Source organism: Anopheles gambiae, chromosome 3, assembly GCF_943734735.2.
Source record: "Anopheles gambiae chromosome 3, idAnoGambNW_F1_1, whole genome shotgun sequence".
NCBI lineage: Eukaryota > Metazoa > Arthropoda > Insecta > Diptera > Culicidae > Anopheles > Anopheles gambiae.
The window spans coordinates 84,293,013-84,314,863 of record NC_064602.1 but is presented as its reverse complement, the minus strand read 5'-3'; the positions used below and the strand labels follow the sequence as shown (position 1 = coordinate 84,314,863).

General features: G+C 43.7%; 2 protein-coding genes across 2 annotated transcripts; one reads left to right on the top strand and one right to left on the bottom strand.

The window, feature by feature from the left end:
* Positions 1-1,259: 1,259 nt before the first annotated feature.
* Positions 1,260-4,011, bottom strand: LOC1268473 (methanethiol oxidase). Its single transcript, XM_061661155.1, has 5 exons — positions 3,920-4,011; positions 3,064-3,589; positions 2,814-2,977; positions 1,513-2,738; positions 1,260-1,439 (listed from the first exon to the last, which is right to left on the bottom strand). The coding sequence occupies exons 2-5, from the start codon at positions 3,074-3,076 to the stop codon at positions 1,391-1,393; spliced, it is 1,452 nt and encodes a 483-aa protein (XP_061517139.1). The 5' UTR covers positions 3,077-3,589; positions 3,920-4,011; the 3' UTR covers positions 1,260-1,390.
* Positions 4,012-6,373: 2,362 nt separating this feature from the next.
* LOC1271226 (SET domain-containing protein SmydA-8) lies at positions 6,374-9,853 on the top strand. Its single transcript, XM_309979.5, has 6 exons — positions 6,374-6,981; positions 7,172-7,309; positions 7,978-8,100; positions 8,170-8,360; positions 8,425-9,167; positions 9,295-9,853. The coding sequence occupies exons 1-6, from the start codon at positions 6,820-6,822 to the stop codon at positions 9,540-9,542; spliced, it is 1,605 nt and encodes a 534-aa protein (XP_309979.5). The 5' UTR covers positions 6,374-6,819; the 3' UTR covers positions 9,543-9,853.
* The last annotated feature ends 11,998 nt before the right edge of the window (positions 9,854-21,851 follow it).

Here is a 21,851-nt window from a genome sequence, read left to right as displayed (position 1 = left end):
ATCCTGAACCAATACAGGCTCTGGAATATATACTAACTCCATGCTAATTCTTGAACACACATCGGCCTTTGGACTCCAACAACACACGAAATGCGCGATATATCGCACACTGATACGTCCGGACTGAAACGGACGACCCAGCCCGTAAAGTCTTTTTAGGCCGTCCACAAGGACAGAGGAGGCGTGGTAGGCCCAAATTGAGGTGGCAAGATGGCGTGGAGGCGTCCGCCATTAAGGCCGGGATAACGGACTGGCAGACGAAGGCGCGAGACCGTGAGCGGTTTCGGACACTCCTGAGGCAGGCCAAGACCGCAAAGCGGTTGTAGCGCCGGATAAGTAAGTAAGTAAGTAAGATACGTCCGGTGGTCCTCTACGGGTACGAGTCCTGGACTTTACTGACGGAGGACGCCAATGCACTCGCCATTTTCGAACGGCGGGTGCTAAGGACTATCTTTGGCGGTGTGTGCGAGCACGGCGTGTGGAGAAGGAGGATGAACCACGAGCTAGCTGAGCTGTTTGGCGGTGCAGACATCCTGACGGTCATCAAAGCCGGAAGGATACGCTGGCTGGGGCACGTGATGAGGATGCCGGACTCATGCCCCACCAGGAAGGTGCTCGTCAGCGACCCGTTCGGCACGAGGCGTAGAGGAGCACAGCGAGCTCGCTGGCTGGATCAGGTGGAGTCGCACCTGTCGGAGATCGGATGCAGCCGTGGTTGGAGGACTGCAGCCCAGGACCGAGTTTCCTGGAAACGAATTGGCGACCTGGCCATGTCTACGAGACGTGCTCATTGAGCAGGCCAAGAAGAAGAGAAGAAGAAGAAGAAGACATCGGCCTTTGAAACTATAGTCTAGAGCCCATACCGGTCCTGAAACTAATTCCGAGCCCATAACAGTGCGGGAACAGATACTGATTCCATAACGGTCTTGAAACAGATCTTGACACTATACTGATCCTCGAACTGGACCCGAACCCATACAGGGATTGGGAATGATCCTGAACCCCTTCCGGTACTAACTCTGAGGACTCTTCTTGAACTCATATCGGTCCTGAAAGCCGTATAGACTTTATAACGGTACGGGAACTGATAGTAAAGGTTTTAGAACAGATTATGATTCCATACCAGTCTTGGAACAGATATTGAACTCATAGCGATCCTGAAGCATATGAAAGAGCGAATAAGTTTTCATAGCAAAGAAGTTTGTAAGGCGATTTAAAATCAAACCTTTTGTTCAATGTTTGACGTAACAGACATCATATTTTTAAATTGTTCAATGTAATTTATTCAATTAACAGATAACAGACAGATAATTGAACCTTGTTTTCTCTTGAAAATTACGGAATGCCTGTAAAACTATGTAAACTAAAAAAACAGAAGAAACAGACTGCATCACTCATTAACTAGCCAGATGTCCGATGTGCAATCGCCTCCAGGGTACCTAGAGTCACCGAAAGAGAAACAGGTTACTTTCACTTCAACAACAAAAACCAATTCCCAATCCCGCTGCTTACCGCATCTCGTGTGGCAATCCGGGACCGTACGGTTCGCCGCCAAAGTCCACCAGGAAGTTCTCGTTCAGCTTCATGCCACCGTTCTCGACGTCGATGTCCAGCTGCACGATCGTACCGCCGGCCGCCACCATCTCCGGATAGAACTGCTTGTCCCACGGCGAGAACAGGCTCGAAGACACGTACAGTCGGCGGCCGTCGAGCGATAGCTGCAGCATCTGCGGTCCCCCGAGCAGGCGGCGTCCCTTCAAGAACACCGGTTCCGGTGCTTCCTTCAGCTCTGGATCGTTGAGGACGCGTCTCGGCGCGTCGCGCTGGATCGCACCGCCCAGAAACACCTGCCCGGTAAGGCGTGGATTGGCCCGATCGCTGATGTCGTACTGCCGCACATCACCATGCCGCCAGTTGCTAAAGTACAGGTAGCGATCGTCCAGCGAGATCAGTATGTCCGTCATCATGCCGCCCATCATTTCGATCTCGCCATTCTCGTTCTGCACCTTCTTCACCGGCACATCGATCACCTTCTCGGCGGTGTACTCGTCAGAGCCGGGCTTCTGGTAGAAGCGGTACACGTTCGCATAGAACGCGCACCCAACGTAGCCCTGGTTTTCGCGCGGATTGTGCAGGAAGCGTATCTCGAGCGGCGTCAGCCCATCGTCCCCGAGGTCGATCGTTTGGAACAGTTCGCGCTCCTGCCAGCGGTAAAAGTTCAGCCGGCAGCCGTACTGCGTCCGATCGTCACAGTCCGTCGGATGGTAGCCGCGGCGGAACAGCTTCGGTGCGCCCCATTCCGACGCGACCATCACGTTAAAGTGCGGCTGATACCAGTAATCGTACCCGCAGAGTGCTTTCCGATCACCCCGGGACCAGGTGCCGACCAGCTCAAAGTTTTTGTCAAACTCGACAAAGTCACCCTTCGCATTGCCTTCCGCATCGCCCATGATCGAGATCATGATGTTGCCGTTCGGCAGACAGTGCGTGGTGTGCGGTGCGGTACAGTCCGCACCCTTCAGCACGTCGCCCTCGATCACTTTGGCGAGCTTGGGTGCGCGAGGATCGGTACCGGTATCGATCACGAAGATGCGGTCCGAGTTCAGGCAGGGCAGTACGAGCCGGTCGCGCGTAGGCACTTCCTTGCCGCCTGGGACAAAGTGACAGCTGGAGCAGGTGTTCCAGCCACTGTGGTGTAGCTCATTGTGCTTGCTGTTAGTGTACGTACGATGGATAACCTGTTTTGGTAGGAGGGGAAGAAAGAGCGTTTACAGGTTTATCCTAGACATTGATATAGGTAATTTCTCACTCACCTGACAGTACGTTGGACTGGCGGGATCAACGTCCACCGTAGCGAGATAGTCACCATGCTCCTCGTCCAGGTTCGGCTGTACGCACACAACGTACAGCAGCTTCTCCACCGGACCATTCCGAACCGCATCCAGCGGTGTTGCATAACCCGGACCACATTTGCACTCTGACCAAAAGGCAACAAGGCCGCTTAATTTATCATGCAACAAAAACCTTCCCAATTGATTGCTAAATTAGCTCACCCTTACTTACTTGATTCGCTCATGTTGCTACTGCTGCTGCTGCTCCAGACCACCGCACAATAAGACTGGCAGCGAATGCACTTGATAAGGGGGCCTGTTCCTACAGTGGAGCGATAAACGATTGGCCAGCGCGAGACACAACCGTCGTCTTCGGAGATCTATCACACTCCGAGTTTGGTTTGCGATTGCGAGAAAGTGGACGCGGGACAGTTGCTATTAAGTGAGGGAAATTGCTTGTCATGCCCGACAAGACCTACGGGGAGAATGCGATGCGGCTACTGCTGCTGCTGCTGCTATGGGATGGAAGAGCATCCCACAAATAAACTTGTAAACAACGCGTTAGCGTTAGACCGGTTTGCTCGAGCGTTTGTCGGTGTGTTGGTGTGATCGTGCTCGCGTCGGCGCTTATCTTGCGCCGGTGAAACATTCGGCACAGTGATGGGAGTATGATTTTGTTCAAAATTATAAGCCACAAAATCAATTTGAAATAACTCTTTTGTATGAACATTTCAAAGAAATACGGGTTGATGAAAAAACTGGAAATCGTATTACAGAAGAATTAAAATAACATTTTCCTTTATTTTTCACTTCAAGCGAGTGACTGTTAGAAAAAAATAACATAAAATTTTTTGTTCAAATTTTGATTATCTGCTATCGTTGCGCTCATTGTTTTGACCTTAATACTCGACCTATCTTTCGTTCACAGACTATGCATAGCCAAACAACTTCTTTAAACTGGGTCAGTAATGGATCAGACCAGGAAGGCACTTAACATATTCTACGATGTACATTAAATCACTAATTCTATCACTGATTAAATCATTGAAACTGATTCTTTATTTCAATCCTTAATCTCTATTACAAACCATTAGACAAATTACGAATTTATATATACAACACAGGAACTACACCAAGAAAATAGGACAGTCCCGTTAAATACGGAGCGTCTGGTGAGCATACAATGAGAGATTTTTGCTTTCACTGTTGATAACAGCCATTATCTCCTAGAAATATTAATGTTTGATAACGCTTTTGGAGACCAATTGGCTGGATTTGCATTTTGATAAGGGATGGTAGATTTCGTTAAAGTTATAGTTCAATGTGTACTACAGCATCAGTTCTAGGAGCTGTGTGAATTTTGGAAAAGCTTCAGAATTGTTTTGGTGTTATTATTTGTTGCAGATATGCGATATGCGTACAGGAAGGGTTTCAGTATTGGTCAGCTCCAGGACCAGTATGGGTTCAATATTTGTCTCGGAATCGTTATAAATTCAGGATTTAAGTTTAAGGGCCAGAATAAGTTCAGAGCTCATCCTGGAGCTTGGAGTTCAGGATAAGCTCCAGAAGCGGTATCATTTCCTGTAAGGATCAGTTTAACTTCATTTAGTAATTCAGACTTAGTTTCTCTTCATATTTGCATCATGGTGTGTAAAGGCGCCTATGAAATATCAGTTAATAAATAAGCCTTTGTGCGATTTCTGGAGTTATTGTATAACTCGGAGCTTTGAGCAAATTTATATAGCTCTGTAAACTACACAAATTAACCAGGCACTGATCTTATTGATTTGACACATCTGGATATTCTTTTTGCAGTAATTTATCATACATTGATTCAAACTAAACAAACTAAACAAAAACTGAACACACAATTTAAACCGTATTATGGGATACTTTAATGCCATAATATGCTTCAATGATGTATGATATCGCACATTAATATGCTGCAAAACACTATTCAAGTTAAAAATAATTTTGGGAAATAAACTACAGCAAATGGACAGTAGAACGATTACTTTAAACACGTGTTTCATCATTATCGTTTGCCAGATTTTTGTTGCTGTTCCTTTGAACTAAACGAATATCAACGACACACCTCCCATGATTGCTGTCAATGATCTGTTGCGGCCACGGTGAATCGTAAATCATCTTCAACATCGAACCGGTTTTTCCGCTGCTGTTTTGCACATTCGGCGTCTAATCTTGTCTCTCTATCTCTCTCTCTCTCTCTCCCCGGGCGCCATATTTACCCCTAGTGCGCTCCGCAATCTACGCATAGGGCACTATTTTTAAACCCAAAACTCGAACAGCGTACGTTAGATGCTCCGGAGGTTAGGGACAGCAACTATAGCACAGGCGAAAAGGGAACCCATCGTCACTATGTGGCGCGTGGCGTAGCGTGTTTGCGTGCGAGCAGTGAACCTCTGTGCTACACTTGGCGGAACGTGCAGCACATCCTTGGCAAAGGTTCACCGCTTTAATGGCGGTGTCTGGTCGAAATCGAAACCTAAAGGTTTGGCACAAAACACAAATAGTCTGCGACTTTATTGTGTCGACAAACGGCAAGTTCGTTCGTTTGTCTGCATACTGCATCGCATCGTAGGATCGTTACGAAATGAAGTTCTGGTGCACGTTTGGTTGAGGTAGGCTCGTGGTGCGATCTCGTTTAATGCACATCTGTGCATGCACGTTTGGGCAGTGGTAGTTCATTGATCTGCCGGCCGTTTGAGAGAAAGATCAAGCCTATGCTTGTCCGCATGCACTTCTAGCCGCACAACGGTAGAGCCAATCCAACGATGATATTTTACTGCACGGTATACTGACAAGATCGGTGACCCTTTTAGTGTGATTTCTAGCAGGAGATCGTCCAAGATCTTTGTGTGTTTTAAATAGCCGCAGCTAATTAGGGATCACAACACTATGCCAGGACAAAACAATGCTCTGGCCAGCTGTTGATCTGTGTTTCAAGTACTTTGCGGTGAAGATCACCTGATCGAACTTGAGCGAGTCTACATTAAATCTCAAAATGGACTATTTGTGGTTCATCCAATCGATAGTCCAGCATCTCGTTGCCTACTATGCTAATGTGCAGTACTAATCTGGTCCGTCTATTACCTCCTTTTAAATGATCTTTACACAAACTTCGCACCGCGGGTCAGCGTCGTTTACTTACCCTCTGGGAACCGCGTACGATCGCGGTAAAGGAAATAAATAAATAACCTCCAAGCACTAATTTACGTCCGATGCCGATTCAGCTCTTTCACTCTCTGCCGGCTTTTCCAGATAAATCATACCGCCGATGGAGCGTGTGTTCATTTCACGCGTGTTGTCTAAATAAACTAATACTCTAGTTAATGCGTGACTAGAGCAAACGGGCGGCCAAACTTCCTACCCTGTGACACATTTCCGAACACTTCCGTCTGTGCAACGGTTTCCCAAGTGTGGTTTACGCTTGCGCACTGCCGGCCAGTTTGTTCATTTTGTAAGATGAATTCGTCGGTTCGTCAAGACGATTTCTAATGTCAACGAGCGAGATTTGGATTTAGTTGATCTTTGCAAGCCGCCGGGAGGAAAGTGTGTCTCGTGTTTTGGTTGACATCGGTTCCGATAGATCTGTGACGAAACGTGTACTTTAAACATCTTAATTAGTCACATTTGTTACAGGAAGATCACAGTGCTAATAGCCATTTTTTTCATCCATAAACTAAAACCTAAACTGTCGAAGCCGGTCGAAATCGTTGCGTGTTAGATCTGATTGTTAAAGACTCTTTTTTGTGGCTTTGTTGTACCGCTCGCTGACCTAATGGTTTGTGTGCCAGTGTGGTGAAGATAAAAATACCATTTCCTGGTGCTGACATACTGCACAGAACTGGGGTAGTAATAGTTCACGTCGGGAGTTGAGAGTTGTGAAAAAAGGGCCAAAGAAAAGCTTGTTAGTCGTTGTGATCGTAGGTTTCTGTGAGTAGAAGCATAAAGTGTGAACGGTACAATGCTGGAAGACGAAGATTCCGATCGCATCGAGAAGATCTGCCCTGTTTGCAAGAAGGAGGCGAGTAAGCGATGTTCCCGCTGTGCCATGGTGTATTACTGCTGTGTGGAACATCAGCAGCAGGACTGGAAGGTGCACAAAACCACCTGTCAACCGTTTAAAGTAGGTTCTGTTGGTGGTTTAAAGTTGAAGAGATTCATTTACTTTTGTTCGGTGATAGTGTAGTGAGAGCACGCACATGTACTATTGGTACAATATGCCACTTTCATTCAGCTACGATGAACGTTAGTTACTAGTGCGTTGGGGCTTATTCGTCTAAATGTTATATTTTGAATCTTCTATTTACGATCAGATCTTCTCGAACGAGCAGTATGGACGGTTCCTGGTGGCAACGAGAGACATCAAAGCAGGCGAGATCGTACTGAAAGAATCGCCACTTGTGCACGGACCGGCACAGATCACCGGGCCGGTATGCGTTGGATGTTTGCAGGTGAGTTAGGTTCAGCTTACAAGTGTTTTATCGCTCTTGAGTGATATGTTTATGAATGTTTGTTTGTACATCATCTACAACGTTTAGGTTTGTTGCTTGTTGAATAATTCTTGTGTTCCCTGTAGAGTTCGTTGAATTCTACAATCTACTTGTCATTTGAATTTCTTGTAATTTAGATGTGGTTCTCATTAAAAATGTAACCCATTATTTTATTCGGAAGAATATGGAGTCCTTTAACCTAATCGATGATATTTGTAACTCTTTCTATACAACTACTAAAGTTCAAGTATGTCTCTTTAATTAAATTTGTTTGTACATATATTGCCTAGGAATCCCAAAAGTTTTTGTTCAGTTAGGTTGTTTATTTATGACGATTTCGTGTATAGAGGACGAAAGATTTTCTAGGTTTTTTTTAGAGGAAAGATCAAAGATCTTTTTCACAAAATCCGCTTAAAACAAAACACTTACTTGATTCTATGTTTCCAAATCTTTATTTTACTCAAGAATAGATTAATTTATGTCAAGCGATCAACTATGAACATTACTTCTTAAGTTGGTAGATGATCATTCAATATTTCTTTGATTTTTGTAATACAATTCTTTAAATTATGCAACAGTAAATTAAATTTTTGACATCTTCGTATACTGGTCGTCTTTCATTCTTCTAGGGTTTGGAGGAGAAAAAATACCTAGACTGTGAACGCTGTGGATGGCCAGTCTGTAAACGATCCTGTCAAGACAGCCCCTCGCATCAGGCAGAGTGTAAGTTTACGATCGCACGTGGTAGCAAGGTAAGTTAAGATATGAGAATATATGCTAATAGTTATCTAAACACATCAAAATGTTCATCAAAATTGCAGATCTCTATCCAGCACTTCTATGTGCCCCATCCAACCTACCAGTGCTTGATGCCGGTGCGTTGTCTTCTGCTAGCCGAAAGTGACCCGGCCCGATGGGAAACCCTGTTGAAGTTGGAGTCCCACGAAGAAGAGCGGCGTGGCTCGGAACAGTGGCGAAACGATCGCGAAGGCGTTGCAAAGTTGATTCCACGGTAGGCCTGGGTGATGATCGGCTCTACGAAACAACAACCATTCAAACCTTACGTCTCTTCTTAGCTTCTTCAAGTGTGAAAACAAATGGGACGAAGATGAGATACTGCGCGTTGTTGGCATTATTCAGGTGAATGGGCACGAGGTACCGATGACGGAGCCGTCGTCCGTTGCGATCTACAACATGGCCTCGATGTTGGAACACTCCTGCCGGCCGAACCTGGCGAAGAGCTTCACGAACCGCGGGGAGGTGGTGATGTGGGCCCCGAACCCCATACGGCGCGGCGACCGGCTAAGCATCTGCTACACCGACGTCCTGTGGACGACGGGCAATCGGTTGGAGCATCTGCAGCAAACGAAGATGTTCCGGTGCGAGTGTGAACGGTGCAGCGATCGGACCGAGTACGAGACGTACTTCAGTGCGGTGCGCTGTTCCGGCTTTCAGAAGGACTCCAAGTGCAAGGGCTTCCTGCTGCCGGTGGATAACGCCCAGTGGACCGGCGAGTGGCAGTGTTTGCGATGCTCGAAGGAGGTGTCGGGCGCGACCGTCTGCCAGATACTGGAACGCGCCCGCATGGACCTGGAAGCGATGGAAAAGCATCGGGAGGATCATTGCAACCGGTACATGAAGCACTACTCGAAGTGGCTCACAGCGAACCATCAGTACATGGTGGACGTGAAGATCTCGTTGTCGCAGGTGATCGGGGGCAAAAACCCCGAAGCGATCAAGAAGATTCCGTACGAAAAGCTGATGAACAAGATTAAGATATGTCAGGATTTGATCGCGCTGTTTGAGAAGATTTGCCCGGGTAAGTGAAACACGTGCTTCTTTTGTTGTGCATGTTGCCTAACTTTAGGCGCTTTTGCAAATTACAGCCATTGATTAAACAACTTTAACAACTCATTTTATGATTATTTGTTACGCTTTCTTCGCAGCGGAAGCCCGTGCCTTTGGAGCCACCCGTTTCGAGCTTCACGCAGCGCTAGCGGAGCTTGGTAGACGCTCCACGGAAGCAAACAATCCGGCAGCAGCAGCGGTACAGCTGGAAGACTCACTGTACAACGCAAACGAGTGCATACGGATGCTGCTGCACGAACCGTCCATGCTGATGGAGAGCAAAATATGTGCTCAGGCGCGTATAAACGCAAACACGCTGAAGGCACTGCTGGGAATTAAGGAGTAAAGAGAGGGACAGAGGGTTTGGTTCTAAGCTTCTAAGGCAGGAAAAGAAAGTGAGTTTTGTGGGATCGGTAAAAAAGGCGATTGGACGAAGCGTTACGCTAAGAAAGCAAACAAAAAGTCATAAACAGTTTCAGAACCGCGCTCATCGATATGGATTGCACTTAGAATGATGATACTTAGTAAGTAAAACCACCGCAAGCGATTCCTAGAAAAATAGTCAATATGCACAGTTGAAAAGGTGTGTGAGTGACTGCACTCGAAAATAAACGACGGCTAATCTACGTTATACATCATGCGGATGTTGCTATTAAATATACGCTTCGTTTTTGCGATTTGCTTTTCAAACAGATGAATGAACATTCGAATGCATAGCTACGAATCGACCGACGCTTTCCATTTGATGCTGAGGTAAGGGAATGATCGATAAATATTTTACATGTACGTACAGGTGCCCGATTCACGGGGGAAATGCAAACATATTGGTGAAATTTGTTGAAAGCCCGGCATGCGCTCTCGTGCATCATTACCGGTTCTAAAGTGCCCTACTTCAGCGTGCTTTTGCTAAGCACAGTGCTTCAAAAAAGAAGGGTGTTATGAATGGCAAGTGTGCAATGAATAAGCAAACGGTGAGGTGGAATCGTTTGATATATCTGCTTCTATTAAGTGTGGTATGTGCTGTATCACTTTTGAAGCTGTTTGTTTGATGTTGTTGTTATGATCAGCTTGTTAGATACTTACTACCGTTGGGTAGTTCTGTAATTCAAACATTTACATAGCTCTAGGAAGCATCTGCACCCACAAGTTCGAAGAATAGTTTATCAGAACTCTTCGGCAACAGATCTTCTCATAAGATTTTTTTAGTAATAAGTAACACGTAATTTAATAAGTTCAAAATTTAAGCACTATGTATATTGCGAAGCTGGCTGATGCAACTGAAGTGCCTGCCTAGCAAGTGCGAGAAACATTTAATGTCTCAGAAGCGTGTTTCTCTTCATTTAAATTAAATTAGTAAACAAAGACAACAAAACGCCTTAAAAGCGTATGAAATACAACGTGCAAGGTATGTAAATTAATACTACTACATATATGAATCATTCTACCCTTCTTTGGTACCCTTCTTTGGAAATGTTCTTTCTAATCAAGGTATCACGTATTGCGCCGTAATGTATGCTATTAGCATCACAGAAGTCCCCTAGTAGAATTCAGCCATCCGTAACGATCACAGATATTATCAATTGATACATTTTACTGCACGCTAATTTCACATCTCAATAATTCTTTACACCCCAGCAAACACAAGTCTCTTGAAAACCATCTGCCAAAAGCGTGTCGTTTGATGCCCAAAAGCGATTAATTAGTATTCGCTGTGTTTTGAAAAAAACAAAAAATATGTTAGAAGCATTTAATTGCTGCGCTTTGCTTACTTTGCTTTCCGATCCAGATTTGTCACCGCGAGTTCAGTGCGAGTTCGAAAGATTGGTAGCAGATGCTCGCCGCTTATTTGCTATCTTTCACACCCGGTACAGCGAAAGGTGGCACGGGGCCGGGAATCATATCTGTCGACGTGCTGCCGACTAATTTGATTACAATTTCATGGGCGTAAAATTTTAATCAAAACCCATCCGCCGTGTGAGTGCATGAGCTACGCTCAGTTGTGTCTGTACGTCTGATGCTTGCGCGGAGTGGATGCTTTTAATGGTTACCATATTTTACGCCCTCAAACTTTAATCGAAATGAACATTTTAAAATTAAACCAAGAGAGTGGAGATGTTTCCACTGACATTGTTTTTAATTTTAACCCCGCTTGTGATAAGATATGGCCCCGTTTCATATTTCTATGAATGCAACATGTATGCAGTCAAATGAGAGAAAGGTTTGGGATTTGTTTCGCTTTGTGTTGGTAGCTATCTTGTCGGGACAAAAAAAAAAACTGGAGCAAACTCAGCGAGAGAAGGGTGGCCAAAACTTTATTCATTTAAAAAGTATTCAATATTGCTTGCTGCTGTTGCTGCTGCTGTTGCTGTTACTCTTAGCCGCAAGTGTTTCAACTGTGTCGCCGTGATATGTTTTTTTTTTCGTGTTTTCTTTTCCACATGGTCGTATTTATTTTATAACTCAAAAAGTCAAACCTTCCAAAATCAAGACGCCAGCGGAATGGGTCGACTGGAATGGGGCCGGTGGTAAAAAAACAGTAAGCACACTTTCGGCGAGAGCTTTTGACTTATCAACCGTAACTGGCGAGTGGTTTTATTTGCCGCAGCCAACCGTCTCGCGAGGGTTTGAAGTTTTGGACCCGGGTTTTTGGCGAGTTTTTAATTAAATCTAATTTATGCATAACCGATTGCAGGCTGTGATTAAGAAAACCGAGCGACCGACCGAGCTGGTGATGGTACGGGTTCGCCGCTGTTTCGTAGTCGGTGTAGACGGGTTGGTGCAGGCATTGTAAGACCGTGGCAGCATTGGTTCGGGCTTGAACCACAAAACCTACAGTAAATTGGGTAGTAAAAGAATCATTCGCTAGTTTTATTAATGTAAACTGTGTGTGTGTGTGTTTGTGTGGTTGGCATACTTTTGCCGACTGTTTACAGGCTCCATCGTTTTAAGTGAATGCAAATCGCTTGACAAAAGCGCCTAAAGTTATGCAATAAACCATGAATGCCACTCAGCGAGCGAATAGTTGCAAAAATTAGTCTAAATTCAGGCGCAACACAGCAAAACGCTTCATCCTAGTGTACCGTCACACGAAGCGGTACGAAATGATATGATAAATTCAAAACACAACAAATAGATTAAACAAATGACATATACAAACAACTCCACATTACGAGCGCATTCCCCGGCAGTACAAAGCGAGGCGGACTGGAAACGTGATTTTCCAGCGTAAATGGTTTGCATTCACGTCGCTGGCACTGGAAAACCAGCTGGGCAGCACCGTGCCATGGAGAGTATGCGGTGGAGTTTTGTCTTTTTGTTCCTTTTATCTCAACGTTCCCTTCCTCTTGTGCCGCGAAATGCATTACGAATTTCGCATGAAAACTACACGCTCCATGCACGAACAGTGGTGCAAACGTGTGGAAAATAATAATTCAATTTATCTACATACCCTGGCCCGGTGAAGTGCCAACGGCGAGCGAGGGTGGAAAACAAGCAGTTTATCTGTTATACCCTTTGAAGCTGGCACTGCATCGTACGTTGGTAACAATGAGAGTATGGAGTATGCAAAGAATTGCTCGCGTTGTTTTGTTTTGAAGGATGACTCTATTGGCAGAAAAGGGAGCAAAATAAAAGCAAAGATAAACAAAATATTGTTCATATCGAGCAGGGTAATTGGTGTGGCTCGATTTTTGAAAATGAAACTATGCAATCATGTGTTTTATTCCAAATATGTTCGCAAGTGACGTAGATAGTAGCGCAACGAGTGTATGTGTAAGTCAATGATCGCGTTTCTCAGTTCAGTCCAATCCATAACCCTCGTTGTGCATGATTTGGAATTTGTCTAGGTGAATTGGATGGTTTATCTCTTTGATGGGCGTAAATTGATGATTGCAATATATGATATTACATCAGTATTGGAGTGTTCCTTAACGCAAAGCTCATATGGACCGTGTCTTCCATACGTAGGACTGACTATCCTGCAATGAGCAATTACTAAGTCATAGATATCCAAGCCCATTAGTGGTTGCCTTGGTCGACAATGGTGGTTACGCCGATGAAGAAGAAACAGTTATCATAAATTAAGTAATAATATCAAATTACACCACATCTCGTTGCACCTGTAAAAAGCTCACAAGCAAAGAATTGTGCTATCTAGCAACCAGCGGATAGCTGAAAAACTGCATAAAAATATTCGACAAACTCTGCTCGATTTTCCAAAGGTGATTTTGTTGGCCATTTTTTAGCCGAAATCGTTCCGTGGAAACGTCCCTATTGAAGTATTTGTGTTTTAATGCGAAAGAAAAATAAAAAAGTAAATTCCTGACATATCTAAGAAGTTATAACAATGTGTAAATCTATCATAACACTCTTTATTATCAGCATGCAAATTGTGCAAAGCTTACATAATATGAACAAACTTGTTAGTCAACAACATGAAGTGATTGTCATATGATTGTGAGAAAAGCGAAAGCTGTAAATGTAAATCTACCTAAAACTCGGTGAAACTGAAAAAAACTCTCTAGTGCGTTCCAGTAAAAGCAGTACTGGACAAACCAATTCAATCCGTTTCCCAGCAGACATAGAAGATACTGGACGGCTGCTTGCTGAGAGTTAACGTGAAAGGTTTCGGTCGCAGTAGGTAAGTGGTGCACAGCGTAAGATAGCTAACTTTTCCATCATATCAACTAGGTGTGGGGATGTGCTATTGGACAACCGGTGCTTTCGATAGGTCAGACGAGAGTGGGCACCCGGAACGGTCCGAAAACGAAAAACCCACAAACTCTTGCCTCTTCCCGATCGCTCCGGAACGACATTATTGCAGTTTGTGGTGGTGAAAGGTATGCACTTCCGGGACGATTGCTGACGGTCGCTTTGCTTCCCAGCGGAAGCCGGCGTCCGAGGCGGGTAGATTGAGTAGAGTTGCAAACTAAACACGGTCCCACAAGTGTTCTGCCTGCCAGCAGCACGGGAAGACGTCGAGAAAGAAGAAGAAGCAGGGCTATGTACTCGACTCGACACACCGACACGAAACCCGGCACCATTTCTAACACCCTGTAATCCGAGTGTTATTCCCTGGTTATTATTGGAAAGAATATTGAAATAGGTCCTTACCGCAGGCGGCCGGCTACTGCCCAGATGGGAATATAATCTACCGAACTGCTCTCTCTTTTTCTTTTCTCCTTTCTCTCTCTCGCTTTGTATCGTCCTTGCTTGTACTGTCAGGTTCATTTATCGTTCTGTACCCGTAGATTGCATACATAAACAGAGCACCGGAGATTGGGGAATGGTCCGGCACAATGCGAACGAAAGACAGCTGCGCAACAACGCAGACACAAATATACACTCTCTATTTGCTCGTTGTTTACTCTGCTGTGGCCGACAGTGCCGGTTCAGTGCGATATACGTTGCCCGGTCTCCGTACACAGCCAGGGAGAGCCGGCAGCATCTTTCAGTCGAATGATATGACAACCGAGCTCAAATATTTGACCAATCATCCGTGCTGCCGGTAAGTACAGTATAATGTGTGTGCGGGGGTAGGAATGAATCGGTCGGTCAGTTTTATGGGTCACCAGCAAGGAAAATTATCTACAGTAATGTGGTCTTGCCCGGGATGATAATTGTAAAATAATGAAGCATTGTGGAGTAATACGGCATGTGGTTCGTCTCGTGTTTTGTTTCGTTTTGTTTTAAAATTTATGGTCATAATTAGTACCCAGTAATTATATAATTAAAATAATAATAATATAATATATTTTTTCAAAATTATTAATGAAAGTTTGATGAGTTGCATACTTCTAGGCGTAATTGTTTTTAAGGGATGCGCCTAAAGGTATGCTACACGTACAACAAATTAACACTTATTTTATGAAAATCTGTAAAGAAGCTAATACTAACACTTAAATGTCGATAGATTAACGTTTAACCGGTTCTTAAAAAAAATCTAAAATTACATTAGTTTAGTTAGTTAGAAAACTTTGACACAAATATGCTTTTGAAATTAGCACAACAGCTCATTCATAGAATGTACGATTCCAGCAGAACAAATACTATCAAGCTTTATACGTCTTAACTTGGATGTAAAGGTTCAATGTTAGTCATTCCTTCACTGTTTCTACTTTCCTTCCTGGTCAGCAGTTTATTGTTCACCCCATCCGCCAAAGTGAATAAATCGTCGACATGTGTTGCCATTGCTTTCGACTCAGCGGCCACGGGTACAAGCTATCCCATCACATGTTCGCATTACTACTTGAGTGGCGTCGGATCGAACGAGTGGTAAGGATAGGCTGTTCGGAACGTTTGAAATTTAGCTGACGTGGAAAGAAACACTCGAAACGAGCACACGCTAACTGTGGATTCGCTTTATCTGCAAAATTGGTTCAGCTGTAGATGCCATTGAAAAGAGAAAGAGGGAGAGTCGAAAAAGATGTGATTTAATTAAATGAATCATCGAAAAGGGGAAGATTGTATGTGACAGTGACATGGAAAAAATAGTGTTGATTAATACAGGATTTTGCTGCGCAAACCTAACCAAGAAGCGCCTAAATGTAGGCAATAGAACTGAATTGGAAGGAGTTTTTTTTTGTGGAATCGATTATACCTATACGATTGACACAATACAACATATATTCACACAAATTGTAATGTTGTTTTACTACACTTAAAAACAACATCCAATTGAATAATAAACAAACCAGCTGAAAGCCACTCTCACAGCTACACTATGATTAGAGTTTTGCAGGGGTTGATTTGCATCGCGATTGCATTTACATTTATTATGTGCCGGAAATGTTGTTTTCATCGCTACCTTGAAACCTACACCTATCGTAGAATCGAAACTAAACCAACTATAGCGATGCACAAATTAGCATAATTGAGCAAACTTACTGTACCTTGTAAATCTTGCAGTATTTCCAGTTGCCATGAAACCAGTTACCATGATACTGTGTGCGCCGTCGGTGTAACTATAAGCGGCGATTTCTTAGCAGGAAGTCACGAAGTAACTCCGGAAGCTTGTGTGTACAGTGCAACGAGAACGCTTGCATGATGTAACGAGATCTATGTGCAGGTGAAGATCGATGTACAATTTGCAGGGATGCGTCCTGTGCGACCACGAACCTAGGGGCGCCGGTGGGCTTTGCAGGGTATGAAATTTAATGATGCGTAAAGCTTGCACATGAAGATAGAATGGCCGGCTTAAGCTTTGCATAGCGAGATTGATATCTTGCAAGGTGGCAGTAAATCTTGGTTGGATTGGAACCGAATGCTTGAAGGTGCAACGCGTTGGAGGAATTGGAAGGTAGAATGGCGGCAGAATTAATATTGCAATGTATAGGACCAGCGTTGTCAAACTCAACAAGTTTGAAGTCGAAGTAGTGTGGTACGACACTCATAACTGAATTTTTATTAATATGTAAAAAAGTATAAAACAGGATTTATTGCAAATTTTCTAAGAAATTCTCACATGACAGCCTTGCGTGTGTGATTGTTGTTTGATATGCAATTGTATTTTTTAAAACAGAAATTTCTCTTTTTTTCTACTGTATGGGTTAAATATTCTAAAAAAGAGCAAATTGGAAATCCCAAGAGATTTAGATAAGTCGAATATATTTTTTTGGGTCACAGCGTCTTGTCCCTGAACCGGATGTTTGACATCTCTGGTGTAGGAAATGCAAGGCTTGTTATTTGAAAGGTTGAAGGGCACTAGGCGCCTCCATGGAATGGATGCATTTTGGTAAAGAAGATTTGAAATTATATTACGAGAACTTTGATACTTCTAAAAGTATTGCACTGAAAATGATCCCTTCAAATGATTATTAATTGCTTTTGAATGAAAATTTTCAACTGCTCATTTATTTCGTTAACAGTCTAATAAGAATTTAAATTATCTATATTGCAACACGAAAAATGCAAATTTTAAAAAGCTTAGCAAGGACGATAAGAAGCAAAAACGGCTCTAAATGATTCATATATTTTAAACATAAGACCCCTACGCCAAACCCGAATAAGAAAAAATAATCAAATAAAATCTAAACCGACCATAGCCGACAGCACAGAGGTACACTTCACCTGCCCGGGAACAGCTGACTGAAGTTCGATAATTCTTCCAGTCCCTTTATTTCGCTTTGCCCTATTCACCGTGTTCAATCAGTCATAAGCGTATGTAGAAGGTAAATTGTCCAAGCTGGTGTGCAAGGCTGTTCGGTCCTTTGTACTAGCGAGATTCTTCACAGGAAGAAGCGCAGGCTGAAACGACCGGGTTTGTCTGCTGCATCTGTCCGCCGAACTCGGTCACTGTGCAATATAGGATCACGCGGTTCTTCGTGGGTCAGTTCCATTTGCCATTGCACTGTACTGCTAATGCTGCTGCTGCTGCTGCTACTTCTGCCATTGCTGCGTTGCTGGTCCCGTTTGGTGGTCCCCGCATGCAAGACGGGTGTTTTAAGCGCGTGAGCCTGAACAGGGGAACAGTACAGGGCCGGACCGTAATGAATTCGTAATTGAAAAGTGAAGCGGAAAGATTGCAATTTAACACTGGCCGATGGCAATACTTGCAAGATCTTTGTTCGGGCCGGGCGTGTGCGTGTTGGCGGTCGGCTCAGGACACTGTGGTGATTTGAAATACCCTCTGTCAGCGTATGCTCTGGTGTGGTTTTGATTTTCTTCCCTCATCATGTTTCGCTCGCTGCTTCACGTTTGGTGTGCGATGCAATCGGGTGAAATTTTGCCTGACGTACCAGATTCAATGCAGAGGCAGTTTTGCAAAAGCAATATTGTGTTTGGTCATTTCTGCATAGGGTGCAGGGTTAGATCAATGAATGGATGTGGAAGAGAGAAAGATACATGTTTTTCAACTCATACAATCACTTGCTCAAGATCTATCGAAGAGAAACGGGATTTGCCTTGGTACATCGGTTACTTTAATATAGTTCAGGAACGTTCTGCTCAGTAATTCGTAAAATAGGGCATGATCTTCTAACAACATTCAAGCAAATCACTATTTTGTGTTATTTTCGACAGCCGCTTATATTGTTCCCGTTTTAATTGAATTTTAAAAATTGGCTTACAGTTAAACATAATTTAAAAAAAAGCATAACCATTCCGTTATTTGCTATATGGTTGATGCTGTTAAAGTTTATATGAAACATTTCAAACATTCAATCTCTACTCTACTCTACTGTCAAACTCTACTACTGTCTACTAGACAACGAATCACACGACCACTATAGAATCTACAGAATCATTATAGAAGATCAAAGATCACAATATATCAGCAGCGTCCGAGTACATCCAGGATAAGGCCTCGTAGCCTACTGAATTATAGCAAAAACATACTAACCTTAAGCAATACGGCAAAGAGCCCTTGCTTCAAAATAAAAAAAAGCTTAAAATACATTCTACTTCTTTCGCGTAACGTCCTACGCGGACATTTCGACCTATACATAGGCCTTCGAGACTTTATTTATTACCACGCAGCCGGATAGTCAATCCTTGATACGGGGGGACGGTCCATTCTGGGCTTGAACCCATAACGGGCATGTTATTGAGTCGTTTGAGTTGACGACTGTACCACGGGACCGCCCCCTTAAAATACATTAAAGAAGTTTGAACGCGTTTTTTCTGTAAAATAAGTGAAATAATTGGAAATTTGATAATTATGTAACACAAATAGACACACAAATAACGCCTCAAGGTATGCAGTAGAGTAACACCCCTATATTTGATAACGGTTTAAGCAACTTAAATAAAATAAATCGATAAAAAAAACATGTAACTGCTAACAATCAAAAGGAATTTTTTACTGTATCAAGGGCCGAAAAGTATACAAAATCCTATAAACTTCATCATCCCTTTTGAAAGAAAAAAAAACCCCACACATATACAGGGATAAAACGATACCGAGCAGTGATCGAAACCGAAACTATCGGATATCGAAACCGAAGCGAAATAGTTGCAGCAGGTCAAAACTTTGCACATTGCATTTACATTTCCAGCGCACGGGCAACTCCATGTCCGGCAGGTTCCAGTTTCATCTGGCAATTTTTCATTTCGACACTAGGACTTTCGGTTTGCCCCGGAAAGTATGCAGCGTAAGCTTGACGGCGCAAAAGTTGAGTGGTAGTTCGTTGATTTTCGATCCACGGTTGGTTGGTGCATAGTTGCAAGGGGCATAAAGCTGGTATTATGCTATCGAAAAGCCTGCGCGTTGATGTATTTAAAATAATTCGTAAAATAATGGAAGGTAAATTATAAATACAGGCATGAGGAAATCCTGAACCCTAACAACAGTGAGTGGACTTTGATTGAAAACTTCGCCTAAATGTAGATAAAATCGCTAAAATCCCTAAACGCCGTAAAGTATGCAATTAATTATCTGCATCCTTTTCGTCAAAAATATTGCTCATTTTATTTGCCCATATTAGCCCGCATTTATTTGCTACGATTCTGGCCAATGTTTGCCAACCACTGCAGTACAAACCATCTTGCAAAAAAAACGACCGTGAGAGCTGAAAATGAAACTTCAATCAATGCCCCTTCAATGCCCGACCGTATCGAAACGCGTATATCGATAGTCGATGGTTGTTGAGCAAGTTGTTGAAAAAGTTGTTATAGTTTGGACAGTGCAAAGTTTCATCGTGCCGCGTCTACCTTCTCCCTGCTGGCACTTACAGTCAGGTGATCCGCTCTTTGTCTCTCTCTCTGCTGTGGTAGAGCAAATACATTCGTTCCCCTTACTGCAGCAAGTGAACGGAACTTTGGATGTAAACATGGGGAGTGTTTTTTTTTCTCTCTCTCCTCAATACAATTTTTGCTGTTCCAGCAGGAATCTCAGGAGAACGCAATTGACCAGCCAGGGAGCGTTGCATTTGTGACGTGACGAACCGACAGGTGACGGGGTGTACCGTTGTCTAATGACTTCGGGTTCCGTCTTTTGCGTGTAGCCAGAGCTGTACGTGTACGTGTGCTTCTCTGGCGGTGGTGTATGCACATGTGCTTTCCGTTTTGCAGCCCTCGGAACCTTTCCCTCACACCTGGAGCATTATTGACCCAACCCAACGGATATGGCTCCCTGTTTTGGCTGGGTTTGGGGTTTTGTAAGTGAGAGCTGGTTCCGGTAAGCTAAATGCAAATATTTTCCAAACTGCAATCAGCAGCGCATCAGCAGTAGAATCTCATTCGTACGCCCCCCCGTGCATGGGTTTTGTTTGCCTAAAGGCTAAATAGCAGGCAGCCGGTATCGTCGGCATCGTCCCGTAACCGACATTTGCAGGAAAAAGCTTCCACCGTCTGCGGGCATCCATCCCTACTGGGGGATATCCGATTGGCTAAAAACACGGCAGCTTTCAGAGGTGGACATACATGCTTCCGGGTATTTCCGAGTTAAGTTTTGGGGGAAGGAGAATGCAGGTAATTTCGGAAGGTTCGGAGTAGGAGAACTTCCTTATACGGACCCTTCTTCCTGCCGTGTGGCGGTGTATAATCGCATTAATTAGGATTTTGCAAACTAACTAATGCAAACGATCCCATCATCGACATCAGGGCTCGTCTCAAAGTTCAAGCTAGTGTATGTGCCGTCCCAGTGGTGGTGTACTGTCTTGGCTGTACCGAATGCAGCTACACATGCAACCCGCAGTTGTTCCTTCATATTCTTCACTGTCAGGAGCTTTTCTAATTGGAGCCGAACCGAGAAGAAGACCGAGTTTTTCTTTCCATTCCAACAGACAAACATACACACACAGAAACACACACACATACACACAGACACACACACACACACACACACATTGAATACAAACGGGTGGCAATTATAACGGTCCGGCATTGGATTTCCTTATCGTTTCGATTGGATCCTAGGGCCTACCTGATGACCAGCAATATCAGGAGACTGTTTGGTGTTGCTTTCGAAGAGGAAGGATTGCCAATGCAAACGCTCAAATTGGTGCCACCCGGCAATGATGTGGCAGCAGCAAATTGATCTTGAAAATTAGTTTCATGGGGGCTTTGGTGGGGAAATTGGGACACTCTAGGTAAGGTAAGTCTAAAAAGAGAGCAGACAGAGCTTATATCTGGAACGGGGTATTGAAGAACCAATCAATAATAACGATTTGGGTTGTATTTATAGTTTCATCCATTTACGTACATGCATATAGACAAATCTGAACTCTATTCTGTTTTACATGAATGAATTAGTAGGTTTAATTAGTCTTTTTTTATTACTTAAATATAATTTAACATTTTTACCACATTTAGTACGATTTTCATTTAAAAGCTGCTTCCAGTAGCGTCTAAAATCGATACTTTGCAGCAGTTTGTGGACGTCGTATAAGCCTGTTCCAGTATCTACAACTTCTTGACACTATTAGACAACAATCAGTGCATCGAAAGAATGCACTGTTCCAAATGGCCGACGACCCTGAGCGACTTGAGGTTCCAAAAGAAGCTGAAAATGAAGACAAGAGACAATCGCTGCGTTAGCCTGGCTGGGAGATCGGTGCAATCCGTCAAACATTGAAATAATTACCTGGGAAACATGGTCAAACATATTAGGAAGCAGTAATCGTGTCCACAGGCTTCGCAGTGGCAAGCAACGACGCCACTCAATACGATTATTTCAAGCTGAATTTCGATATGTCATCATAATACGCGAACAGGTCCA

Bases quoted from the DNA above. Each gene is read 5' to 3' on its own strand.
- LOC1271226 (XM_309979.5), top strand. From the start codon at position 6,820: ATGCTGGAAGACGAAGATTCCGATCGCATCGAGAAGATCTGCCCTGTT. The intron at 7,310-7,977 runs GTGAGTTAGGTT...TCATTCTTCTAG, and splicing joins TATGCGTTGGATGTTTGCAG to GGTTTGGAGGAGAAAAAATA. The intron at 8,101-8,169 runs GTAAGTTAAGAT...TCAAAATTGCAG, and splicing joins CGATCGCACGTGGTAGCAAG to ATCTCTATCCAGCACTTCTA.
- LOC1268473 (XM_061661155.1), bottom strand. The intron at 2,739-2,813 runs GTGAGTGAGAAA...CTACCAAAACAG, and splicing joins CCAGTCCAACGTACTGTCAG to GTTATCCATCGTACGTACAC. The intron at 1,440-1,512 runs GTAAGCAGCGGG...CGGTGACTCTAG, and splicing joins GGATTGCCACACGAGATGCG to GTACCCTGGAGGCGATTGCA.